Raw genomic sequence first — 23,075 nt, forward strand, 5'->3', positions numbered from 1 at the left:
ATCATACCCACCAACACAATTGAGATCACATTGGCTATAGATCTGGCTTTCCACATGAGCCTTTGCTTAACAAAGTGTTCAGCATGTGTGTAAGTTCAGTTCAGTGTACGCACACACATTTTGTTCAATAATCTTTTGAAGTCATGACACAGATATCTGCAAGGTGAGCCCCAAAAGGAATGGGCATTTCTGTCTGGCCTCTGACTAACCAGACAGTCCAGTGTGTGTATGTGTGTGTGTGTGTGTGTGTGTGTGTGTCTGCTCAACCCTCATGTGTGTGACCTTTGCGTTTTCTGCTCAGTGGCTGCGATCACACACTTAACACATTCCGCTGGAGCAAAACACTCCTAGAGAGAGATGAAGGCAGCGAGCCCATCTGTTCCAAGAAAAACAAATGATTCAACACAATTCTCTCTGTCTCAGCCTGATCAACACACACACAAACCAAACAAATGTTCTCTTGATTCAATACACTTGTGACCTGTAACCAAAGCATGGTGGAGCAACAGTCATTACATTTTTTGCAACACTACACACACACACACCACTATTTGTGAGGCAATATTGAAAGTGCATGTCTTTTTTTGGAGCAATTAAATTCCCCAGACCGCATTCCACGGAGATGTTTTCTGTTCCAGACAGATATTTCCAGCATTAGCGCTTCACTGCTTGTTTAATGACTGAATATCTCTGCTCCTCTTCAAGCTCTCTCTTGCTGTAGCTGTCAATCATATCCTAACCCGCCCCCTTGTGTGATGGGTGTGTGTTCGTTATGACTCTGCCACCACATGTGTGTGACATAAGTCCACACATCATCAGTCACTCGTCTTCTCTACACAGGAGTCTGTGCTCATCCCAGAAGTGCCACCTTGTTCTTTTAACCATCACTGCGGCTTAACGTCACCCAGCGTCACCACTCTCCCAGGGAGAGCAACGGAATCGCTCACCATCACTGTGATCCAGGGAAAGGAAAAATCCCCTGGGCAACACACACACACACACGCACACAAATAGTTCCCTGAAAGCATGGGCACATCTTTTCATCTCAGCGACACACCTCTGAGTGGTCTGTGAGTCAGAGCAGCAGACTGGCCACAACACAGCCGCGTCCAGCCCAGGTCACTCCGTCTCCGAAGGATGTGAGCCCAGGTTAGCCCACAGAGGATGTTATGACGGGGCAAAATTTAGAAGAGGATGGGGATAGGCCGCACGTTGAGGTTGTTGCTCATGGGTGTGGGGCCGAAGTTGGACTGCTGATTGAGCGGTCACCTGCGGTTCTACGTGGCTGCATGTGAATACTAACGTGTGTGCGTGTGTGTGTGTACATGTGTGTGCATATGTGTGTGTGTGCGTGCGTGCGTGCGTGTGTGTGTGCTTGCGTGTGTGAAATGGGTGAGGTCCACTGAGTCACGCGCTCGAGGCTGTCGATTAGGGAGCCGCTGACTCCTGCAGCTCGCCTGAGCCCACTCAGAGGATCGGCAGAGCTCTCTTAAGAGGACGAGGGGGAGGAAGAGGAGAGGAGGAGAGCCTGTTTGTTTGGTGGGAGCAACAAACCCATCACCATGGAAAAGCACTCCATTAAAAAAAAAAATTGAGGTGTTGGAAAAAGGATTGAGGTGTTGCTCTTTACCTGCCACAGCAGAGCTATTGCTGCTGTGAAAGTGTGTGGTTGTGTGTACATTTTTTGTGTGTTAGCTTGCGTTTTTATGTTAATACGCAAGATTATGTTAATACGTAAGATATTTAGATTTGGATGTTTAGATTTCATTTTTTTTCACCACCCAAACTAGTGTATTTAGATAAAAAAAATTGTAAAAATACGCGTTCGAGTGCTGAAAAAAAGCATGCAACACGGATACTGGTGCTAAACACAAAAAGCTTCCACGTGCTGAGGAAACGTGGAACGTAAGGTGCTTAATGTAACGTGTTCTACACAGAGCCTCAGTGAGATAAAAAGCTTCCATTTCTCAGAAAAATAATGTTCACAGCACCATGTAGCCCTTGTCTAATAACCTTCCTTACAGTACCATCTCCATCAGGCTGGGAGCGTCACCACACACTTAAAACTCCTGCAAGCTGTCTGAGAGCCTTTAAAGAACAGCTACTTCCTTGCAGTTATCTGACTCTGACAGGGGCTGGTGCAAGGCTGCCTTTATCAGCTCTATCCTTATTCTAACACACACACAGTCTCTCTCTCTCTCTCACACACACACACACACACACACACAGCTCTTTCTTCTTTTGCCACTATTTCTTGTGCAATCTCAGAGACCACAGGAGAGCAGCAGAAGGGGCTGTGCTCGACTGAAGCTGTGAAGTCAGTCAGACAGACAGATGCAGATGTAAAAACACCCGTGTCACTCTCCTTCTGAGCCGCTCTTCAAGGAGCAACGGCAAAGTAAATATACAAGGGGAGAATAAAGTTTTTCAAAATTCGGATTTTGAAACTTTTTTTGTTGTTCCTTTCCAAAGGCATTGAAGGAAGTGAAGAGAAAAGCTCAATCGTCGGGTCGTGAAGCCTGGTTCAACTGAAAGTCTTGCGTTTTTTTGTTGTTTAGCTTTTTTTTCTCCTGGGAAAAAACTCTGAGGGGCAACGGATTTGTGACACAGTACTGGTGTTTCAGGTGTCTGACAACAAGGTGCCTTTCTCAGAGACGCGCACGTGTCTTGCGGGATTTAACGTCCAACTACTTACAGGCCCGTTCAACTTTCATGTTCAGTGGCTGTGATGGATGAGTTGCATGCATAATGACTCACTGCGTTCTCCTTGTCACTCAAGTTATTCAAATGCTTATAGCTCCCTTAGGTGTGACACTCGCTTCTGCCATAATGTCTGAAATAATGCACAGAAATTTCTATAAGAAAGCAAGAGAACTCCATCAACGTTTTCTAGAGGGGACGAGAGGTGCTGTGAGATGGGAAGCGGAGGAAGAGGGATCGGGTGAAGTGGGTGATGCGGACAAGAGAGTGGGGAGGCTGCATTAGCGGTGGGCAAGCTCTGCCAGAAATGCCGTATTGCAGCTGTGCGCCGTTTGCAGTGTTATCATTTCTGAATTTTTCCTGTACATACTTATAGCTCTTCGCTTAAATAAGAAGACATATAAATAGGCACATGTGGGTGCATCTATTATGAAAGTCCAAGCTGACTGGAGACTGAGTCATTTATCCTGATTTTTCAGTGGGTTTCAGTTTTCGGGATTTTGGACCGTGTATTGCTTTAAAATAACTCAATGTATTTTAATGTGTCGTGTCTAAATGTTTACGAGAATCGGCTCCCAAGAACAGAACCCCCAAACAGAGCATTGCTAGTCCTTGTTGCCTTACAAAAAAAGAACACTCACACACACACACACACACACACACACACACACACACACACACACACACACAAAACCCGCTGGCAATTCAAAGAGAACGCCCCATTAGAGAGGAAAAGGTCTCAGAAGTCCGTGTTTGCCCAATCCCTTCAAAAGCCACTCTGTTCTGCTTTTAGTGCAGTCCAACAATTAGGCAGAGCTGGCTGAGCTGCGCTAAGCCGAGCTGGAGGCTGAAGGGGAAGAATTCGTCCTGAGGGAGCACCGCGTCTGTGGGGCCCAGCGCGGCGTCGTTATGCTCCAGCACGCCATCCGTCCACAGCGCGGCTCGGGGACCAGCACAAGCACCCACAGAGGACCTTCACAGAGACCCACGATCACAAACGCTCGGACACAAACAGCACCCAGAGGACGTCTCTAGACGGAAAATGTCCTCTTTAATGCTTAGATACAGATACACACACATAAACACACACACACACACACACGTCAAACCTACTTTATTACCCATGAATGATGCAAACAGCAAGTACAAGACTGTTGACTCTGGTGAGATTTGAAGTGTCCAACAAGAAATGACTTTCAGTATTGCGGTTTTGTCAACACATTCTAACCCATGGATAAATTTGAGCCAGAAAGTAATGTAAGTCGGACAAGGTAACAATTACTCCATCTAAAAATCTTTAAACGTCCTCAATAAACTCTTTAGCTCTCTTTTGAAGGGGCCCATTATCATTACACTGATGCTTAATGAAAGAAAGAGATTGAATACCACAGGGTAAAAAGTTCACAATTGTGATTCACCCATTCTAGGAAGCATTAGTGGGGCGCAACAACTCTTACAGAAATCCCAGGCCATGACAACTGAAAAACACATTTCACGGCGAATTGACGAGCAGCATTCTTATCACTTTAGTCAGTAGCTCAGATGTGGCCGAAACGTGAGGCGACGTGCGTGAGTCTGCGGCTGATGAATCTTCCCAGGGATTATGGTTCATATGGTTAACATCGACAGATTATGCCGTCATTTCCCCTAAGGCTTTGGGGCGAGAGGAAGTGAGGTCATGCTCCGATCCCAGGCACACCTGTCAGCTTTCAGCTCAGGGGCTCCACTGGGTTCTCCCCTCAGCCCTGAGTCTGTTTGAGAAGCGTCTCCCATCTGAGCGGGTTCCAGCGAGAGCTAGCGCTCTGAAGATGGACGTCTGGGGGAAACATGAGAGAGTGGAGGGCCTCTCTCTCAAAAAAAGAACCTTCTATTTCTACACAGAGCAGGCGCTGGATCCACCCCAATCCATCCCTGAAGCATTCAGGCTTTTGAGTGCAAAGAATAATACAATGCAAATAGGTGGAATCAAGATTTGGGTGGTGTGCACACACGCACACGCACACGCACACGCACACACACACACACACACACACACACACATACACAGATCTAGCACCAGGAAACAAGCATGGCCATAAAATCCCTTGCATAGATCTCAAACTGCTGTTCCAGATGCTAGATTGCTTGGGCGGTGTCGTGCCATGCCCAACTACTTCTGCAGTATAGCTAATCCTGAGCTGACGTAAACCATTCTGCCCATAATGTTTCCACACCCCGGAAGCAAAGCGTCCAGCCCTAACATGTGGGGAGTGTGAAGACCATTACCTAGGCCTAGGACAATGTATGACCACATGATGTCATTATGACAGCATAAACAGTCTGGAAAACTGCATGAGGCATTTGCATAAAGGTGGTATTTTTGAGAAAATGTTTCATCATTATTAATTTGTTAATAATTATTGTACTGTAGGTGTTGTAATTGCAAATCTGATATTGGTAATTACCATATAATTTTACTCCTTATGGCAATGCTTCAGGAAGTACAGAACCAATATCAAATTAGGAGTGAGATGAAAAAATAAAATAAGAATACAGTGATATACTGCAATATTTCCATTTGTGATGCATTATTGTGTGAATACATTATTACTGCTTTTTGCTTTTTAGGGGTATCATCACATCTGATGCACATCAATGAAACAAATATGATTCATATGAAACTGAATCAACCAGGATCATGGTACACCCTCCTTTCCCATCCATCAGTAAACATAATGACAGTTTATGGTGGGCCTTAGTACACACAACTTCAACAGTCGAAAAAAGTGACCAGAGCAAAAGAGAGACAAACTGTGAGAGAAAGCTGGCATTCTCGATAGTCTTGGCAAAGACACTGGGCAAAGAGAAAGAATAAAATGTACGACAGTCACGCTGAAGCAAAATAAATCTGTCTTTCGATGGTCGAGAGGAAATGGTAGAGAGTGGAGTAAACCGTGACTCCAGGCCCGTCCTCTACTCCCCCCCACACCCATACCCCCCTCGCCCCCTCCCACCCCCCACAACCCTCATGAGCAGTTAAAGGAGCCAAGTCACGCACCATTTCCCCTCATGAAAGCAGTGCTACTTCAGAGCAACTTTTCACTCCGTCTCCTCGGCGGCCTGGGAGTGGGGAGTGGGGAGAGAGAGGCTGGAGATGGGGGCGTGTGGGTGGTGGGGTGGGACTCCTCTGGCTGATTTTAGAGCATAAATGGATGTGGATGTGGGGCTTACATGCAATCACTCACTCTCCTGTCCAGAGCTCACTGGAGCCCTGCGCCTGAAGAACCGCTCAAAGGAGTAAGCCCCCTTCAAAATGGCCTCTTGTCCATCACTCACTTTCGCCTCTGCTGAGGTGACAAGGACAAGACGAGGGTGAGGATGAGGTTGTGGTGTCCCTCCAGGCTGTTGTCGGTCACAAGCATAGAGCCAATGCACAAAAGGCTGAGTGCATAGCACACTTCATACAATTACTATTACTATTCAGCCTTTATTAAGAGACTCTTAAAGGAGAAGTTTGGTGTGATATTGACCTAAAGTGTGTTGAAACATGATACCGAGTGTGAACTTTTGTCTCATAGCTCATCTCGGCTTGTTCCCTGCACTCGAAATCTGGCGCTAGTTAGCCGATGCTACCAACAGGTTTTCAATGGGGGTGACTCGGGCATCGAGCTAGCCATGCAAATAAATCACTGTTTTACACCATTTACGAGGCTCAAAGTAGCTCCACACTTCATTGGTAGACTTCCGAGGGCCCTGACATTTAAAACGAGACATTGAGAAGTTTGAAAAAAAAGCACTGGTAGTTTATTTACAAAACGATTTATACAGACAGTACCTTCAGGAAGTTTACCGTTCGCCGCCATCTTGAATTTAGTCACGATAAGTCGAGCGACGAGTACGAATGAACAGGTATGATAAGGGATCAGATTCCAAAAAAAAATTCTGTGGAAATGCATGGATTCCAGTTGCTTCTACTGGAAGCTATTGAGTCTACAGTTATTGTCATGACTATGAGTCTGCAGAAGCTGGCTGAGTCAGCTAAATGTTTTGAGGCAAGACGGTACCTTGTATGACATTGCTAACTTTCTCTGAAGCAATACCAACATCCTTGCTCAACTCTTGATATAACAAAAATATTGAGTTTATAAGGCACAGTAAACCATAGCGAGCCTGTGGGTCAAAGAGCCGTGGCACTCTTTCAGAGTGGCTCTAAGTGGCTCCCAAAGGGGAAGCGAGAGGGCGATGGTTATTAAAGGCGGGTCAGACTCAGTTTTATATTTAACAGTACAAGAGGAGCGAAGGGGGGGGGGGAGATGACATCAAAGGGAGCCATGAATCCCATGAATGGGATTTTCAGCTTAAGCCCACATACGGAAAAGCTGTCATTGCAATGACTTTTCTTTCCCTCTTTCTCTCTCTCTCTCTGTTTCTCTTCCCTCCAGAAGTACCCTTTGGGATTGGTGTGATTTTTTTCCAAAGCCCAAAAATAAATATCTAAAAGAGGGAAAAATAGAGAGCGATGCTGTGATAGGGACCTTTGAACTCGTCAGAACAGAGCGCTTTTCTCATCTATGTGTTTACAACGCTCAGGAAAAGATAGAACACTTCAGAAGGATCTCGAATTGGCAGTAATGAAAGCAGTGAGTTAGTGCAGAATCCTTTGGAAGTGACTAAATGATTGAAAATAGACTACATTATTTAAGCTGGTTATAAAAGTGTAATAAAGTGTAATGTTTGTTCATGATCGTTACTTGATTAATTGCTGAATGGATGTTAGCCAAAGAGTTAAAAACATAAAGATAATCCATAAAGGAAGAGAGAGAGAGAGAGAGAGAGAGAGAGAGAGAGAGAACTTTCTCCTCCACCTCCTCTCTTCTCTTCATCATCCTCCTCAGTTCATAAGGGGCATATGGGAAAACCTTGGCACTTACCGGAGACAGGGGGATGGGTTTCTCACGCAAGTACCTGGGGTTTTCAATCTGTTAAAAAAAAAGATGAGGATGAATAAAACAACGCAAAACAAGCTGCTTCCTCCACTCCTCCTCCTCCTCCTCCTCCTCACTTGGCACAAGCCCCCAACCCCTCCATCCCTCCCACCCCCGTTAACGTCAACACCCCACCTCCCCCGCCAACCTCCAGTCTGTTTGTCATAAACAATGTAAGGGGAACATCAAACGCTCGCAGCTTAAAACGGGCACTCTGTTCCTAAACTCCTGGACTTGTTTACAGAGAGGAAGACTACCTCAGGCCACTTCAAGGCATTGTGTGTGCAGCCAAACCATTTCCGCTCGCTTCTCTTTCTTCCTCCTCCACTTCTCCCAAGCCCTTGCTTGCTTCTCTTTCTTTCTGTTTCTCTCTCTCTCTCTCTTTCTCTCTCTCTCTTTTTTCCTGAGTTTGCTTTTTGTCAACAAAACCCATAATCTGTAAGCAATCCAGTGCGTTTGTCGGCTGGGTAGGGTAAATGTACACAGTGGCTGACTTCAAACGGCCAGAGGTCTTTCCCCTTTGATTACATTGGGGTTAAAAAAGGACTTGAAAGAAGAGGTGTGTAAACGGTCTTCTAATTTGGTGGACTCTATGGTCACGCTTAACAGACATACTGTATGTGGAAAATCGTTTAACTAAAGACATGGATTAGTAATAAAGGCCTGATAATGCCTTCATTTTTACTGTATTTCTACAAAATAAGCGGTCATTCCACCATCCGTTTAACTGGTACAATGCCACTTCTTTAAGTTGAAATGCTCTTGGCTACCCGGTTAAAAAGCCACCCTTGATTTGAGATGAATCCCCCCTATTGTCCCCTATGACCTCCATCTTCAGGGCACTCTGCGGGAGAGTCCCAGCAGCTGCTTCCTGGCCCATGGAAGCCCTCCGCAGGCGAACTTCACACAACATGTGGGTGCTGGATGTGTTGTGGTCTGGTGCTGGACGGTGGTCGGGCATGCTGAAACTGGCATTCTGACACAGGGGGCACATTCGCAGACATAAACACAGCCAGGCCCTTAGCCACAGTGGCCATAGTGCCACTTGCGGCGAGAAGGAAAGGGTCAGCTTTCTCCTCCGCTGTGCCACCCTGTGAGTTGGGTCTCCTGGCGAAAGCAAGAGACTGAAACAGTCTGCCAGGCTCCACTTCAGCCATATCATTCACCGTGTCATGGGTGAATCAACGAGCACGCCAAGAGCATCACAAAACACATGTATCGGTCTGTGTTTTTGTGTGTGTGTGTGGGGGGGGGGGGGGGTCCACAAAACACATGTATCGGTCTGTGTTTTTGTGTGTGTGTGTGGGGGGGGGGGTGTCAATTTATATAGATGCTAGAACACAATATGAATCACAGTGCAAACAATGGATAGCAAACAAACAGGGAAAACATCCTGAAGACCTTCGATGTACAGTTGGACATTATGTTGTGTCTTGGCATGGTGACCAGTGAAGAGTCTCATTTACATAGACCATGTCTCAATCTTTGACTTTGCACAAGTGCTGGCTGATTTACAAATATATACAGGAAGGATAGGGAAAATATCAAAGGTCTGTGTTAAGAGACCAAGCAAGAGAAGCCTCTGAGGGCTAAAATCTGAGTCTACTGGCAGGATTAATCCTTCAGCGAAGAGGCACAGCACCAACACGCAGAGACATTAATATTAACAGACAACTTCTCATCTCACTTTTCACTGGAATACAGTTTGGAAGGCCTCGGTTGAAAAGAATCTGGAGCCTTTGCCAATCAGTGGTGGTTGTGTCAAATCAGCAGAGTTGAAAAATCAGTAGAGTTGGAGGAGAGTGGTGTCAGTGTGAACTGCTTAAAAGCGGCTCCCATCACATCAGATTTGACTGTGAGCTATATCTATTTCCACTGTTAACACAGACCCAAAGAGATTTTGGCATAGAGGTTCAGGCCAGATTGGACCAAGACATTAAGGGCTTGGTATGGCTGTTTACTGAAACTTCTATATCAGAGTAGCAGGGAGTGCAGTGCAGCCTTTTATCTTACAACCCTATTGCTATTTTCATAACCAATCACCTTTGGCCAAACAGTTTCACAATCAATGTCACAAAGATCAGAGTTATATGGTCACTCCATAGCCAGTAGAATCCATAGTGATATGAGATACCAATGTTACTAGGCTATGCAGGCAGTGATTGACTCTTTTGCTGAGACAAAGCAAAAATGTCACAAAAAAAATACAGTTCATGGCTAGAAAAACAATGGGGGGTTGATAGACTGGGAAAGAAAGAGAAAGAAAAAGAGAAAGAGAGAGCGAGAGAGAGAGAGAGAGATGGAGAATAATGTATATACTGTAGTCACACACATACACAGTCATGCACACACACATACCCACACACATGCTTGCATGCACTCTCCCATACACACACACACAGGCGGTTGCAGTGCTGTATGATGCATGATGTTAGGTCATTTCTGTCATGTCAATAAAGCTCTATTGAATTGAATTGAATCGAGAGCAATAGCAAGAGAGAGAGAGAGAGAGAGAGAGAGAGAGAGAGAGAGAATGGACGTAACATCCATCATATTGTTTCCATTTGTCCTGGTCCTGTGAAACCAGAGCCCACGAAAGTAAAGAGGAGCAGAAAAGGGGAAGGGTTTCCACGGCGGTGCACTTTGACCCAGAGGAGCACGCGTGCCCCCAGCGGAATGGCTTCCATATGAAATATGAGCCTGGGGGGCTGAGAGCACTGTCATCCAGAAGCTCTCTCACCGCGACCTGCCTGTCCGTCTCCCAGCGTCGGGCCGCCACGGAGGGGGCAGGGGAGGGCTAACACAAACAAGATGTGATGTGGGGGCAGTGCCAGGATGGCCCAGCACACTCTTATCAGAGAGACGACGCAGAGCGAGGAGAGGTGCAGAGCCTCACGTCCTCCTGCTGATGGAGCGGCTGATTAGTACAGGGGAGGGAGAGGGAGAGAAGATGGAGGGAGAAAGAGAGAGAAAGAGGGACGGAGGAGAGGAAAGAGAAAAAGAGAAAAAAAAAAGAAAAAGAGAGCACAATATGGCACAAGGTCTTCTAGGTTTTCCAGTAAAGGCTCAACTAGGGATCAGCCTTTAGAAAGATGGTGTCCGTGGTGTTTTGATAACCCTCTCTCACTCACACTACAGGGATCCAGTCCTCTAGTCCTGTGAGACTACCACAGTCCACAGACAGCACGCACTTTGGGTCTGGCAGTCAACACTCTTTCTCCAGTCTCAGCCATGGTCTCAGCCCAGTAAGTGTAATATCTCACATTCATCTGCAGTATGGGACTCAAATTCAAGAGTTCACCAGCCATAGCACTGTCAAGCGAGTCACACAGTTTAGCAATACTCTTGTAGAACACAGATCAGATTTGGCACCGGCCCTCTCTTCATGGCATCACAACAGAGATTTGGCCCAGGTGGATAAGGCATCGCCAGCCCCAGCTGTTTGCCCTACAGTAGATTGGCACATGCAGATAAGACAGGACGAGGGAACATTACCCCGAGGTTCCAGCTGTTCAGACGGGCCTCCAGGTCGCTGTCATCAGCAGACAGAGCCGCCCTGCCCAGTCCGTTCACCTGCAGGGTCAAAAAACCATCTCATGGTCAGAGGCTAGCAGACAGAAGCTACCAGTCATAACTGTAGGACTCTCATTCTGGTGAAACTGTCAATGCTTCTATAATTCTGCAGACAAAAAAAACGACATTATAGGCCAAATATTTTAGTAGATGGATATTCTACTTTAAGATGTATTTATGGCGTTTATTTCTATGTAAATGAGTATTTTATGCATTTCCACATCTGGTTCCTCTCTCAGTATTCATCTGCAGCAAGTGTGCAGAGCTGCCGGCTGCATGCTGACGCCATGGACACGCGGTGCTTACCCCTTCACTGGCACATACACAAGATTACATAGAGGCATACATGTCATGCACATGCATCCACAGACATAAGCACACTCACACACCCAGACACAAAGGCACGCACGCACGCACCTACACACGCACCTACGCACGCACGCACGCACGCACACACACACTCTCTCTCTCTCTCCAGCTCGAGGCCCCTCGGCCTCCACGTGCTGTGTGCCAGATGTTTGGCTGTTCCACACCATTTCCGCCTGCCCCGCTTTCATGCGGTGAATTCCACAGTGTGTGTCACATGCTCGGCTCTCTGTTGTTTTTCTGCCTGCCCTGATGTCTTTTGTTGCGGGGCCCTCCGAGCCCCTTCAGACGGAGCGAGATCACAAGAGCGCTTCCTACGTCGCTTCTGATGGGGTTTATCTCTTGGCTTCACAGTTTGGTAAAGCACACCGAGTACAGTAAATGTCTCTCAGACCATAAACATCTTGAGCAACCATATAACCAGAAACATCTTGACAGCGCTGGCCAAGGAGAGGAAACAGGGAATGGGATAGGATGTGAGCTGCCCCTCCTCTCCCTACTGTGGAGATTAATACTCCTCCCTAACTTCAATCAGCGAATGAGATAAATACGCTTACGTACCATAAAAGGTAGCTCACATTTAACGAGCAGGACCAAAGATTTTAGAGTGGACTGTAGGACTCCAGAATCTTTGGGTTTGGGTACAAAGTATAACAAGGCGATACACAGACATACACTGCCGTTCAAAAGTTTGGGGTCACTTAGAAATCTTCATTCCACTCCATTATAGACAGAATACCAGCTGAGATCAGTTGCATTATTTTTGAATCAGGGCAGCAGTTTTCAGATTACATTATGTGCCTACATAATTTCAAAAGGGTTCTCCAATGTTTTCTCTGTTAGCCTTTTAAAATGATATCAGATTAGTAAACAGAATGTGCCTTTGGAACATTGGATGCAGGTGTGGGATTTGGGCTGTTAGCACTGTTAGCACTCTTCCTGAAACAAGGTAGCTCCGAACATGATCTACTGAACGTGTGCTGCGCTGGCGCGTCGGGGTCCGGTTCGCCCTGTCGGGACTTATTTTCCCCATAATGACCGGCGTTCTATACATTATCCCGCTTATTATACGGCTACTTGCCAAAACGAAAAAATAAACTCCATGATATGTCTCTTTACACTTATTTGTTACCGTTTCGTCGTGGCTTTTGCTGAGAAACAAATAGTTCGCAACACACGCTGAACTTGAATCAAACATTCTTTAGAACACAGCTGATCAACCGTCTGCTTTCACTTTTGAATGAAGTTCCAAGCGCAAACTCCGTTGCCATTGACAGCGGTCATTCTTGTTTTCAGAGGTCCTTTCCCAAGAAATAATGACCGCTAGAACTTTCGGAAATCCCATTCAAGTCAATGGAGCATTCTACTTGCATTGTGAAGAGCCGTAGGCTATAATAATGTGCATTAAAGATCAGAAAGTCATTTACAACATTAATAATGAAAACAAGGACATTTCTAAGTTACTCCAAACTCCAAAAGTCCTACGTAGCTATGTTTCTTTCTGTGAGTATTCCGTATATTGACATGGCAAAGAGTTGTGATGCGGAGATGGCCAATGCCAAGGGCCGGGCTCTCTGTTCTCACCGTGTTGCTGTCGTCTCGGCCGGTGAGCTTCAGAGGGCTGGAGGCCAGTGGCCTGGAAGGAGACTTGTCGTATCCCAGCGTCCTCCTGTCGAAAGGGAAAGACCGATCCGTCACAAATGTCAGGAATCCCCTTTCAGGTGGCCCCCATACAATGGTGGACTTATTAAGCCTTTGTGCCTTTCTCAACTTGAGCTTTGATGTTGTTTGACACTTCTCAGCTAACTGTTACGGTCTCTGACACACACATATGCACACACACACACACACACACACACACACCAAGCCAAGTTCACACACTGCGTTCAGTCCCATTAATTAAGAGACACAACTTCTTTTGCAGCCCCCCACCCCTCCTCTCCTCTCCTGTCTCCCATCCACCCCTGTTCCCAGCACTTTGAAATACAAGTTAATCCCACGTTTGACAGCCACAGTGCGACCACCGATGATAACTTGACACTAATACTCTTTTGACATCACCGTGGCGGCTCTTTTTCCGACAGGCATGGCTAATTTGTTTTCAGCGACTAATTAGGGAATGTGTTCTTGAGCTAATTACGTATGCTTAACGCTAATTTGGCCTAATTAAAATAATCCTCGGCAAGAGAGGGGGGGGGGGGGGACGTGTGCGCCGGGAGATGTGACGTCAGGAGCGGAGTGAGGGGAGACCACCTCAGGACAGTGTCGAGAATAATATGGCTCCACATAACACAGCCGCTCATCACCAGCCTTGCAGCAGGCAACAGCAACAGAGGCAGCTACAGCCCCCCTTTACCTTACACCTATTAGCAGCGTCTCAGAGTGTTGTTGAGTGAATTTAACATGGAAGAACAGCCATCAAGGAGACCCCTTGGAAAAAGGTGAGGAAGAGGAGAGATATATAATTTTTGTTGTTGGTGGTGGTGATAATATTCAGGGCACACAGAGAGGTAGTGAGGCAGTAGAGAGCACTCCAGGCTAGCTAATAAACACAGGGCTGCTGCTTTTGCAGACACTTCAAAGCTCTCACCAACCTTGAAATGAAAGCCTCCCCACTGCTTGAACAAAACAGGCACAGGCCTTGGTCATTTGGCTGCAGCACACGTTCAGTAGATCATGTTCGGAGCTACCTTGTTTCAGGAAGAGTGCTAACAGTGCTAACAGCCCAAATCCCACACCTGCACCTAAAACACTGCGCTGAGCCAAATTCCCATGACTGCACCTGAGCTCTTTGCACAGTCAAATTCCCATAGCTGCTCCTTAAGACTTTAACCATAAGGCAAGGATTATCTGGATTTCATCCTTCCTCTAGTCTTTATGAACAGTGCAATGACACAGATAAAGTGTAATTTTACATCTCAGATGTTCACTGAGCATGTTGATGGACATACACACATGTGTATATCTTAACGGAGACAACATTGCAATAATAACATATAATAATAGTAATTTGCTATTTAACATCATAATAAATCATTAATACTAGTATGTGCTGCATTAAGTTAAGTCCCTCATCACAACAGAACCCAATTACAGACAGGCAAAGGGCAGCAGAAGAGCGGAGAGCGGTCTCAAGAGTCGTCTTTGTGGAGAAGTACAGTGTTCAGTTTATATGGCACATACCATAAATAATAAGGAGCAATTTTGTGATACATCCCTTGAGAGGCAAAAGGGACATAACCACTGCCACATGGCCCATATTACTACTGACATGTTCTTTAATGGAGAAAAATGGAATGGTGATGAGGAGTTTTGTTGTCTTACTTAAATACTTAGGAACACACTGTAAACACATCACCCTTGATCAATAGCCCAACCGCGTGATCCACACAAGCTGTTCTCTCTGCCTCTCTCCGCAGCCAAAGCTAACAACAAGCCTGTCTCAACAGCCATACACAATTAGGGCTAGTCCATCAGCGGCAAATGAGTACCTGGAAGTGTGCACGTAGCCTGTTTTCAACCTGAGCATAGCGAGCACATGTACGTGTGTTCTCTCTCCTCTCTCTCTCTCTTTCTCTCATGCACACATATCCACACACCCATGTTAATCAGAACATTGGATCACTGTCTACACTTTTTGGACAGGAATAAAGGGTTGATGAAGAGACAGACCACATTCCAGAAGAGAACAGTCTGCTCCACCAAACACACAAACGCCTAAAAACACACACATGCAAACTATGAGAAGCACTCCATCTGGTGGTCATATCTAGAACTCTCAAAACCCTGTATGTGTAAGTGAAATAATCCCTGTTTACAACATATTTTTCTTTTCTTTCAAATTACTTCTCACTGTTTGATCATTTGCAAGAAACATTTGAGACTACTTCATATTCATAGACACAAGAAAAGCACAGAGTGGATTGTTCTGGTGGACTTTCAGCATAGGCTTGCAATTCCACAAATTCCATTCAGTTGGCTCTGCCGAGTATCAAATACCATCTTGGTGGTCCACTCTGTGGCACACAGAGAGACACTCCCCAGTGTTTCACACAACGGCAGGCGAGCCGAGGCGCACAGTGAGCGCGCTCAGTCCGACTCGCTGCACCGAGGCTGCCCAGAGCATTCTGTGATTGTTGGCCCAGAGCACTGAAACTGAGTGGGTTGCGAGGAATGCTTTTATCTCCGTCAAAGGAACGTTATTAAAAGGAGGGCCAGCCTACGAGTGAACAGGGATTGCCCGTCTCCAAGAGCAAAATGAGGAAACATATTTGAGGTTTAAAAGATGCTCTCATAATTTGACGCTGTTAAGGAAAAGCAATTGAAAGTGTGATTTAAAATTTGTGGCGGCCTAAGTATTGTGCTGGTGCATATGGTGTCATGTACGATATAAAAATGTGTGAATTAGATACAGTGACGTTAATCTACTGGACAGTATGCTGAATACAAAGCTGAACATATGCACACACGAAAATACACATTTACAGTAGGAAGGTGTTTTACCTGGACTAAAAGAGAGATAAAGGGGGGGAGGGGGGCTTCTGACTTACCAAGAAAAGGAGGTGTCTTACATACCAATAAAAATACTACAAGTCATCTCTAACTTACCCTCTGTTCAAGGGTACAGCTACCAACTGCAACACATCTGCATGGCTTCAAACAGAAGGTGCAGAGCCCAAAAGGAGACAAAACCAAAGCAAGTATCCTGCTATGTATAACAGACCCAGTTTAATGCTGCCTCAGACATTTTCTTCTTGGGTGTTCTCCACCCATTGGTAGTGATTTATTATTATATTATAGGCTTTTCATGACATTGCATATACTTCATGCCATCAACAACACAACTGTGCACAGTTAGCATCAGCACTTGCATTCTTATGCATTGTTATGCAATTGTGAGCTATAGTTCAAATCCATTTCAAATGAATAAATCAATGCAAAAATCTTGTATAGAATGAAATAATGACTCAATTCCTATAATAACCCTGGAAAGATACACTTGGGAACTCCATGAACTTGTGTGGAATATGTAGGGTCCACAGACACCATCTAGTGGCCAGGAGATGGAACTGAATTCACAGACCTGAATAAAAAAAAAGCTACAGGTGATTTCATCATAGATAAATTAAATCTCACTTCATTCTGCTCAGTGACTAGAGTGAGAATTAATTATGGTGCTTGGAGCATTGTTGAACACTTCTGACAGATTATCACAGAGATGATCAGTCGGGGAAGAGATTACACACCGTGATTTAATTTAATCAGACTCTGTTTCATGATCATAAAATAAGGAGAAAAAGATGCTACGCCAATGATGTTATTGCAAATCCCCTAAGCAAACAAGCTCACCACTTCACCACTCAGTTCACCACTTGCAAGAGGCAAACCAGTTCAACGCGTCTTTTTTTGCTCTATGTGGGGACTGGGTGAGGCGTGCGTGCCCTAAAGTAAGAACATCATAAAATCCCAAACACAACACTGCGCTATAGTCGTGATCCAAAACATCCAAACAATGCACTGCTATTTAAGGCTCTGTGGAAACATTAATTTGACTGTGCTAATATACAGCTTACAAACAGTCTACACAATTGTGCACAATTATGTGCATGGTTTATGTGTAAAGGGTGTAGGAAATTCAAGAGAGGCAATGCCAAATATTTTCAATATTTCCTTTGAATGACTCCATTGTTAAGACAGCAATACAACAAATACCTACGCCGTGAGAGGCTACACACTTCATTAACCCCTGTGACAATAGTTGGGTTTGCAATGAACTAATGAACATTCAGCTAAAGAAAATGCTCATTTGCCTGTATTTCCATCTGCTCTATTATGCAAATTAGAAATGGACATTCTCTTAATCAAAGTAGGAGTTGTCAACAGCGGTGGGATCAAAACATAAAGTTGCCAGGGCAACGGTAACATAAACATAATAAAATTGCATCAATGCAGGTTTATGCTAATTAATATGTCCTTTCTGCCAACCTCAGTCACATTACACCACATATTAATAATGAATTAATCCACCCGCCTCAAGTATATTACATTTGTATTTACATTTGAAGATTTATGTGAATTTCAAGCGTTTCCAGTCAGGATATCTTATTCAAACCCAAATTTAAATGTTGGATGGAAACAGCTAATGGTGCCTTCATCTAGTTTGACCTAAAGACAAGCAGGTTCTGCTTGGGTAAATTAAGAGTTGGTTAGATGTGGTTGCCAGAGTGGTCACTCAGCAGCCATGTTTTCAAGAGTCTTACTTTACCCAGAATTCACTGCACCATAGTCCTACTTAAGATAAGTGTCAAGCGCTAAACTGATTTGTGCAACGGTTTAATTTAGATGTCTGTATGAAGTCTGACTATCTATATATATCTAATCTAAGCCATAGTGAAAGTCTATTTTTTTTTTAAACCAGCCCAAGGTCTTGAGACTGAGATAACTTTTGCCAGATGGCAGCAGCTGAAACACACTGTGGCTCGGGTGACTGGGGTCTTTCACTATTCTGTGGGCTTTACTGATGCATCGTGTGTTGTACAAGTCCTAGAAGGAGGGAAGCTTTTTGTCCGCACAACTCTCTCGAATGCTTTTCGGTTGGATTAAGAGTGAGGTTGTTTTCTTGGCACCATTGTGACAAATTGCCACCAACCTGATAACCATGTTGGAGCTGTGCATGGCCGCAAAGTCATGGGTCCACACAGAGGGAGCGATGGGAGTGAGTGCAACTGGATAACTGATCAGGTTAGCTATTTTTTGTTGAACAATATATTGCCTCAGAAAATATTGCAATGTTACTCCAACTGCACAATAATGCAACTACAATGTCACTCTGGCAATGAATAATGATGCACATTACTTTTGCCCCTTGTATTGTGGGGAACCAATCACATCTATGTATCTGATATAGGCAGGCCAGAGGCGAGCTAAACAGATGACAGTCGTAGTGTCATCCAATTGTGTCAAAGTCCGGAATCAGTCAGTAAACATTGATCGTATAGTGTTATCCAATTGCGTGCAATTGGAAATTCAAATGCATGCTTGGTGCTGCCGCTCGAGTTGGGCCATTACATTATTCGTGGCCAGACCCTTAATCTTTCGGATTTGGGTCTGGAATATTCAGGCTAGTTTAAGACTGCATTGGTACACATCTGTCTCGAACCTAATGGTTCGATACGAATATGTGTAGCTTTACACCCCTAGTTTCTGGTTATAATAAATTCGGACTGTCTTAGCTGGAATACTGTATTCAACACTGCCTGGGTATGCTCATCAGTGTCATCCCCCAGTTAATGCAATCAAAACAATCTTGCAATGCTCTACCAATTGGTCAGACCAACAGTGAATTGTTTTGACACTTAAAATGGTCTGTAAAATTTAACTGTCTTTTTGTATTGGACCCTCACTCATTTTGGCTTATGATTTTTTAAGGATGTAAAGACATTGAACCAGCACTAAAAAGCCATGTAGTTTGAGTGTGGTGAGTGATCCATACAAAATAATTAATTCAAAGGGTTCAGTCATATACGTACATACACTAAAGGGAAGGAGAACACAGTACCTGTAGGTGCCGGAATGTGCTATGGGTGAGCTGTCCTTTAGTAAGCCTGACCATGTGTCTTCTGCATGTCCCAACTCTCCAGACACCCAGTCAGGCACGGCTGGAGGACTTTCTTCCTGGGTTCTACCAAACAATGGCTCATCAAAGTAAATGGACTGAAATGGAAGCAGGGGGGGGACAGACATACTCAGTTCACCTCAGTGTTCAATTCTGGCCAACATTCAGCAAAGCCTTTAATCCACAACCAAAATGAACAAGTTGCAGCAATGCTGGAGAAGCACAGATGAATTTCAAAATGCTGACATTTGGAGCAGATTGCTGCATCTGTAAAAAATGGTTCTATTTGCACATGAAAGAAAAGTACAACAGTAGCAGTAGTGCATCCTTTCCCTTCACAGTCTACATGTATGACAGGTGCTAAAGGAGCTGTTTACCAAGTATGTGGGTAATGTCTTGAGGTTGCCTCCGTCAGGTTTCTGTGTAAAGGGTCCCTCCAGAACACCCCCTCTGAGCATGTGCAGCAGAAGTCGTGTGTACATGTTGCGATTCTTCCTTCCCATCAGTCCTGATCCACATGCCCCAGGATCACACAGCTTCTTTATCCACAGTGCACATCGCTGGCGTTCTGACAGTTAAAGAGGCATGATGGGCAAATCACTCATGAATTAAAAATATTAATTAATGAAAAAAGTTTTATTGTTCTAGTCTCTATGCATGTAAACACCATTGAGTGAAAAAAATGTAATGATGTAATAATGCATGTAATTACAGTATTATTCACCAAATATGAATATGTCAGTCTTAATTTAGATGACTGATTGCATGAGATATTGATAAAGCAGAACAAAACACAACACACAATCCACAGCATAGTTGGACGCTTAAAGATGTCAAGTGTGCTACTTCACCTGATCGATTAGAAAGTTTCAGGACATATGGCTTCATATCAACAAGGTAATGATCAAAATCCGAGTCCAGCTTCTCCAAGGTTTCTTCCTGTTTACTCATGGTGGCCTTAACAGACAAAAGTCAAACCTAAATTAATATGCTTGCAATGGGACAAAATGAGATAAACACTCATTACCCGTGTTGCTTCTGTTTAATGTATAAAAAAAAAAGGTAAATATCGATGGTAAATAGCTCTAAGGCTCTTCTGTTTTGCTATCCCTTCTGTCCGATTAACGTTAGCATCTTATTGGAATGGCCATCCACATCCACTTCCAGTGCATCTTTACTGGAATATCATCATGGTACTATGGGACTGATGATGTTGTGATCAGTTGTGATGTTGTGCAACAGCAGAGAGATAAAGGCGTTAAATAAGTTTTCAGGGTTACAACTTAGTTATCTACCTAGCGAATTGTTAATGGTAAACAGCTTGTCTAACGTTAACGTTATAGCAAGGTAATTCAACATACATAGTCTGTCTCAAGGCATGAGTGCATTTGGAAAATCAGCGGAATATAACGTTACTGATCATTTTCTAACTAATTCCGTTCATTCTCGAAATGGATTCGCTGCACAAATATATGTAATACATTGCATCGTTAATAGAAAAGGAGAAATCAATCACAGCTAAACACTGATTTGACGTTAGCTGGCTAGCGCAGTTAACTAGCCAGACCGGCCAGCCAGCCCGCCGCTGCTGCTACTACTACTAGCTTCTACTTCTTGGCATGTTTGACAGTCTCTTTGGCAGTTATAGTAAACATATCTCTGAATCGCAATCTAGAAGCAAATTAAGCAAAATCTAGAGCTCTTACATGTAAACTGATGATTTAAGAAAACTAACAACTAGCCAATTCCACGAGAGAACACAAGGACTTCTTCACTTACCAACAGCTGGGCAACTTCTTGTTTGTAATCACAAAACCGTTCAAACTTCAGACACTTCCCAGACAGCGAGGATGCGTCATTTCCGTTTTCCGGAAAGCGCTTCTGTTGTTATAGCAACTAGCCTCCCCTCGTACATAGACCTCTCCAGAATAAGTCCCGCCTCCGTAACTTCCGTATCCATCCAACTTCCGGGCGTGAATTGTCTATGGGGAATAACATGGCGTTTCGAAATATCATACCGGTAAAACATCTGTAGGTAGCGAAGTTGAAAAAGCTGGTGGGCAGATTGGTCTACACACTTCTGCCATATAGTTTCCACTGGATTTTTTGATTGTCGGTGCCGTTTAAGTAGTATACTATAGACTATACTACTCAAACGGCACCGAAAATCAAAAAATCCAGTGAAAACTAGATGGCAGAAGTGTGTAGGCCAATCTGCCCAGCAGCTTTTTCTACTTTGTCACCTACAGAGTTTGACAGGTACGATCTTTCAAAACGCCATGTTATTTCCCATAGACAATCCACGCCCGGAAGTTGGATGGATACGGATGTTAGGAGGCGGGATATATTCTGGAGAGGTCTATAAAGAAAACAGAGGGTTGTTATCAGAGGGGTATTCTAGAAAGGAGGTTTAACAAACACTGAGATAAAACTTAACCTCTGGGTTGTCTGAACCTGTGGCGACTAAACCCGAGCTGTCGGTTCCAAAGCACCGGTTACCAGTTAGTTCAATCAACCCTGTGTTAGATAACCTAGATTTGTGCGCGTTCACGGCGAACTTATAAAGGCATCATCTATTGATAGTCGAAACCATGAGTGAAACCCGCGAAAGGAAGAGCACCGTATTTTTCAGAGGCGGAGTAGTCGAGGCTTACGAGGAGAGAACTGTAACAGACATTCTCTGACTGTAATAACAAAAAAAGACCAATACTTAAGCGCCTGCGTCCGAGACCTTGCTTGGCAGAGAATAGCCTAACTGACCGTATAAATGCGTATGTTTAAGATAGCCTATTTAATGTCAAAATAACAATTAAATAATTCACTCACGTGTTATGTATTGACTGCTTTGAATTATGCTTTCTTAAACTAGCCTAGTTGTAACAGATTGAGTGGGCCATAGAATTCTTTGAGAATCCCAAATGTAATTTTCTATTTTAACGCGGGTCCTGCAGCTGTGGGCCAAGTTAAACTTTTGCGCTCCATCATCGGAAGGCATGGGTAGCCTATTGGACACATTTCGGTGCACATTTGGAAAATGTAATAGGCCTAAGTACGACGGAGTATTAGGGCCACACATGAAGAAAAAAATATTTTTTGCCATGACGAGATTAAACTCGACATGTCGACTTTAAAGTCGCCATGTCGACATTAAACTCGACATTTCGAGAATAAAGTTGAAATATCATGTCGACTTTAATCTCGACGTGTCGACATTAAACTCAACATTTTGAGAATAAAGTTAGTTTGGAGAGAGAACGACCGCTCGGGACGATTGAAAGGGAGGACGAATGAAACATTGCAGTTTTCTTCGAGTGCAACAATGATTAGACATAGGCCTACATCATGTGGACAAAACATAGAACATATTAACCTCCGTTGCTCAGCCAAATGCTTTCCTGTTATCACGGAGTTATACAGGCGATAAATGCGATGGTCAAAAGTAAACGTCATTAGCAGTTTATTTATTTATTGTAGGCCTATTATTAAATAGTGTTTTTCATCTAAAGGTTCAACTTCATGCTTATGCACTATACTAAGTGCTCCCCAATCCCAGACTTTCACATTGCATGTTTGTTTGTAATGGATGCAAACTGCTAAATGTCTATGGAGGGACGAATGAAGCTGTCATCCCGACCAGGCAACCCCATGTAGGCTATTCTAAGTAAATGCACACATATTCCCTCACGGGATCAAAAGAGTATAGGCCTATATACATATCTGTGTTTATAGCCTCCTATATGTATTGCAGGTGAGACATGGAAAAGCAGTTTTAGAAAAAAATGTTTGCCATGTTAACCTATGGAGAGTGACGGCCTGTGGGTCATGAAGGGCAGTTATTTGGATGTGCGGTGGCCTTA

General features: G+C 44.3%; 1 protein-coding gene across 2 annotated transcripts in view; it reads right to left on the reverse strand.

Annotated features, from left to right (window-relative positions):
- Positions 1 to 21,128, reverse strand: part of cep112 (centrosomal protein 112) — a 110,502-nt gene extending 89,374 nt beyond the window's left edge. The window contains exons 1-7 of one of the 2 annotated variants that reach the window (XM_076265261.1): positions 20,998 to 21,128; positions 20,070 to 20,175; positions 19,596 to 19,786; positions 19,162 to 19,316; positions 13,188 to 13,272; positions 11,160 to 11,237; positions 7,611 to 7,658 (exon numbers count right to left, since the gene is read on the reverse strand). In XM_076265261.1, coding sequence (XP_076121376.1) covers positions 7,611 to 7,658; positions 11,160 to 11,237; positions 13,188 to 13,272; positions 19,162 to 19,316; positions 19,596 to 19,786; positions 20,070 to 20,169 — 657 coding nt within the window. In that variant the 5' untranslated portion in view covers positions 20,170 to 20,175; positions 20,998 to 21,128. Of the gene's footprint in view, positions 1 to 7,610; positions 7,659 to 11,159; positions 11,238 to 13,187; positions 13,273 to 19,161; positions 19,317 to 19,595; positions 19,787 to 20,069; positions 20,176 to 20,997 lie in introns of those variants that run through there. The other variant, XM_076265262.1, reaches the window with a different exon arrangement.
- Positions 21,129 to 23,075: the final 1,947 nt, after the last annotated feature.

The sequence above is a fragment of the Alosa pseudoharengus genome, unplaced genomic scaffold (genome assembly GCF_046254945.1).
Source record: "Alosa pseudoharengus isolate Yale_2024_CS ecotype anadromous, Long Island Sound unplaced genomic scaffold, YU_APseudo_1.1 YU_APseudo_1.1_scf_4, whole genome shotgun sequence".
NCBI classification, from domain to species: domain Eukaryota; kingdom Metazoa; phylum Chordata; class Actinopteri; order Clupeiformes; family Clupeidae; genus Alosa; species Alosa pseudoharengus.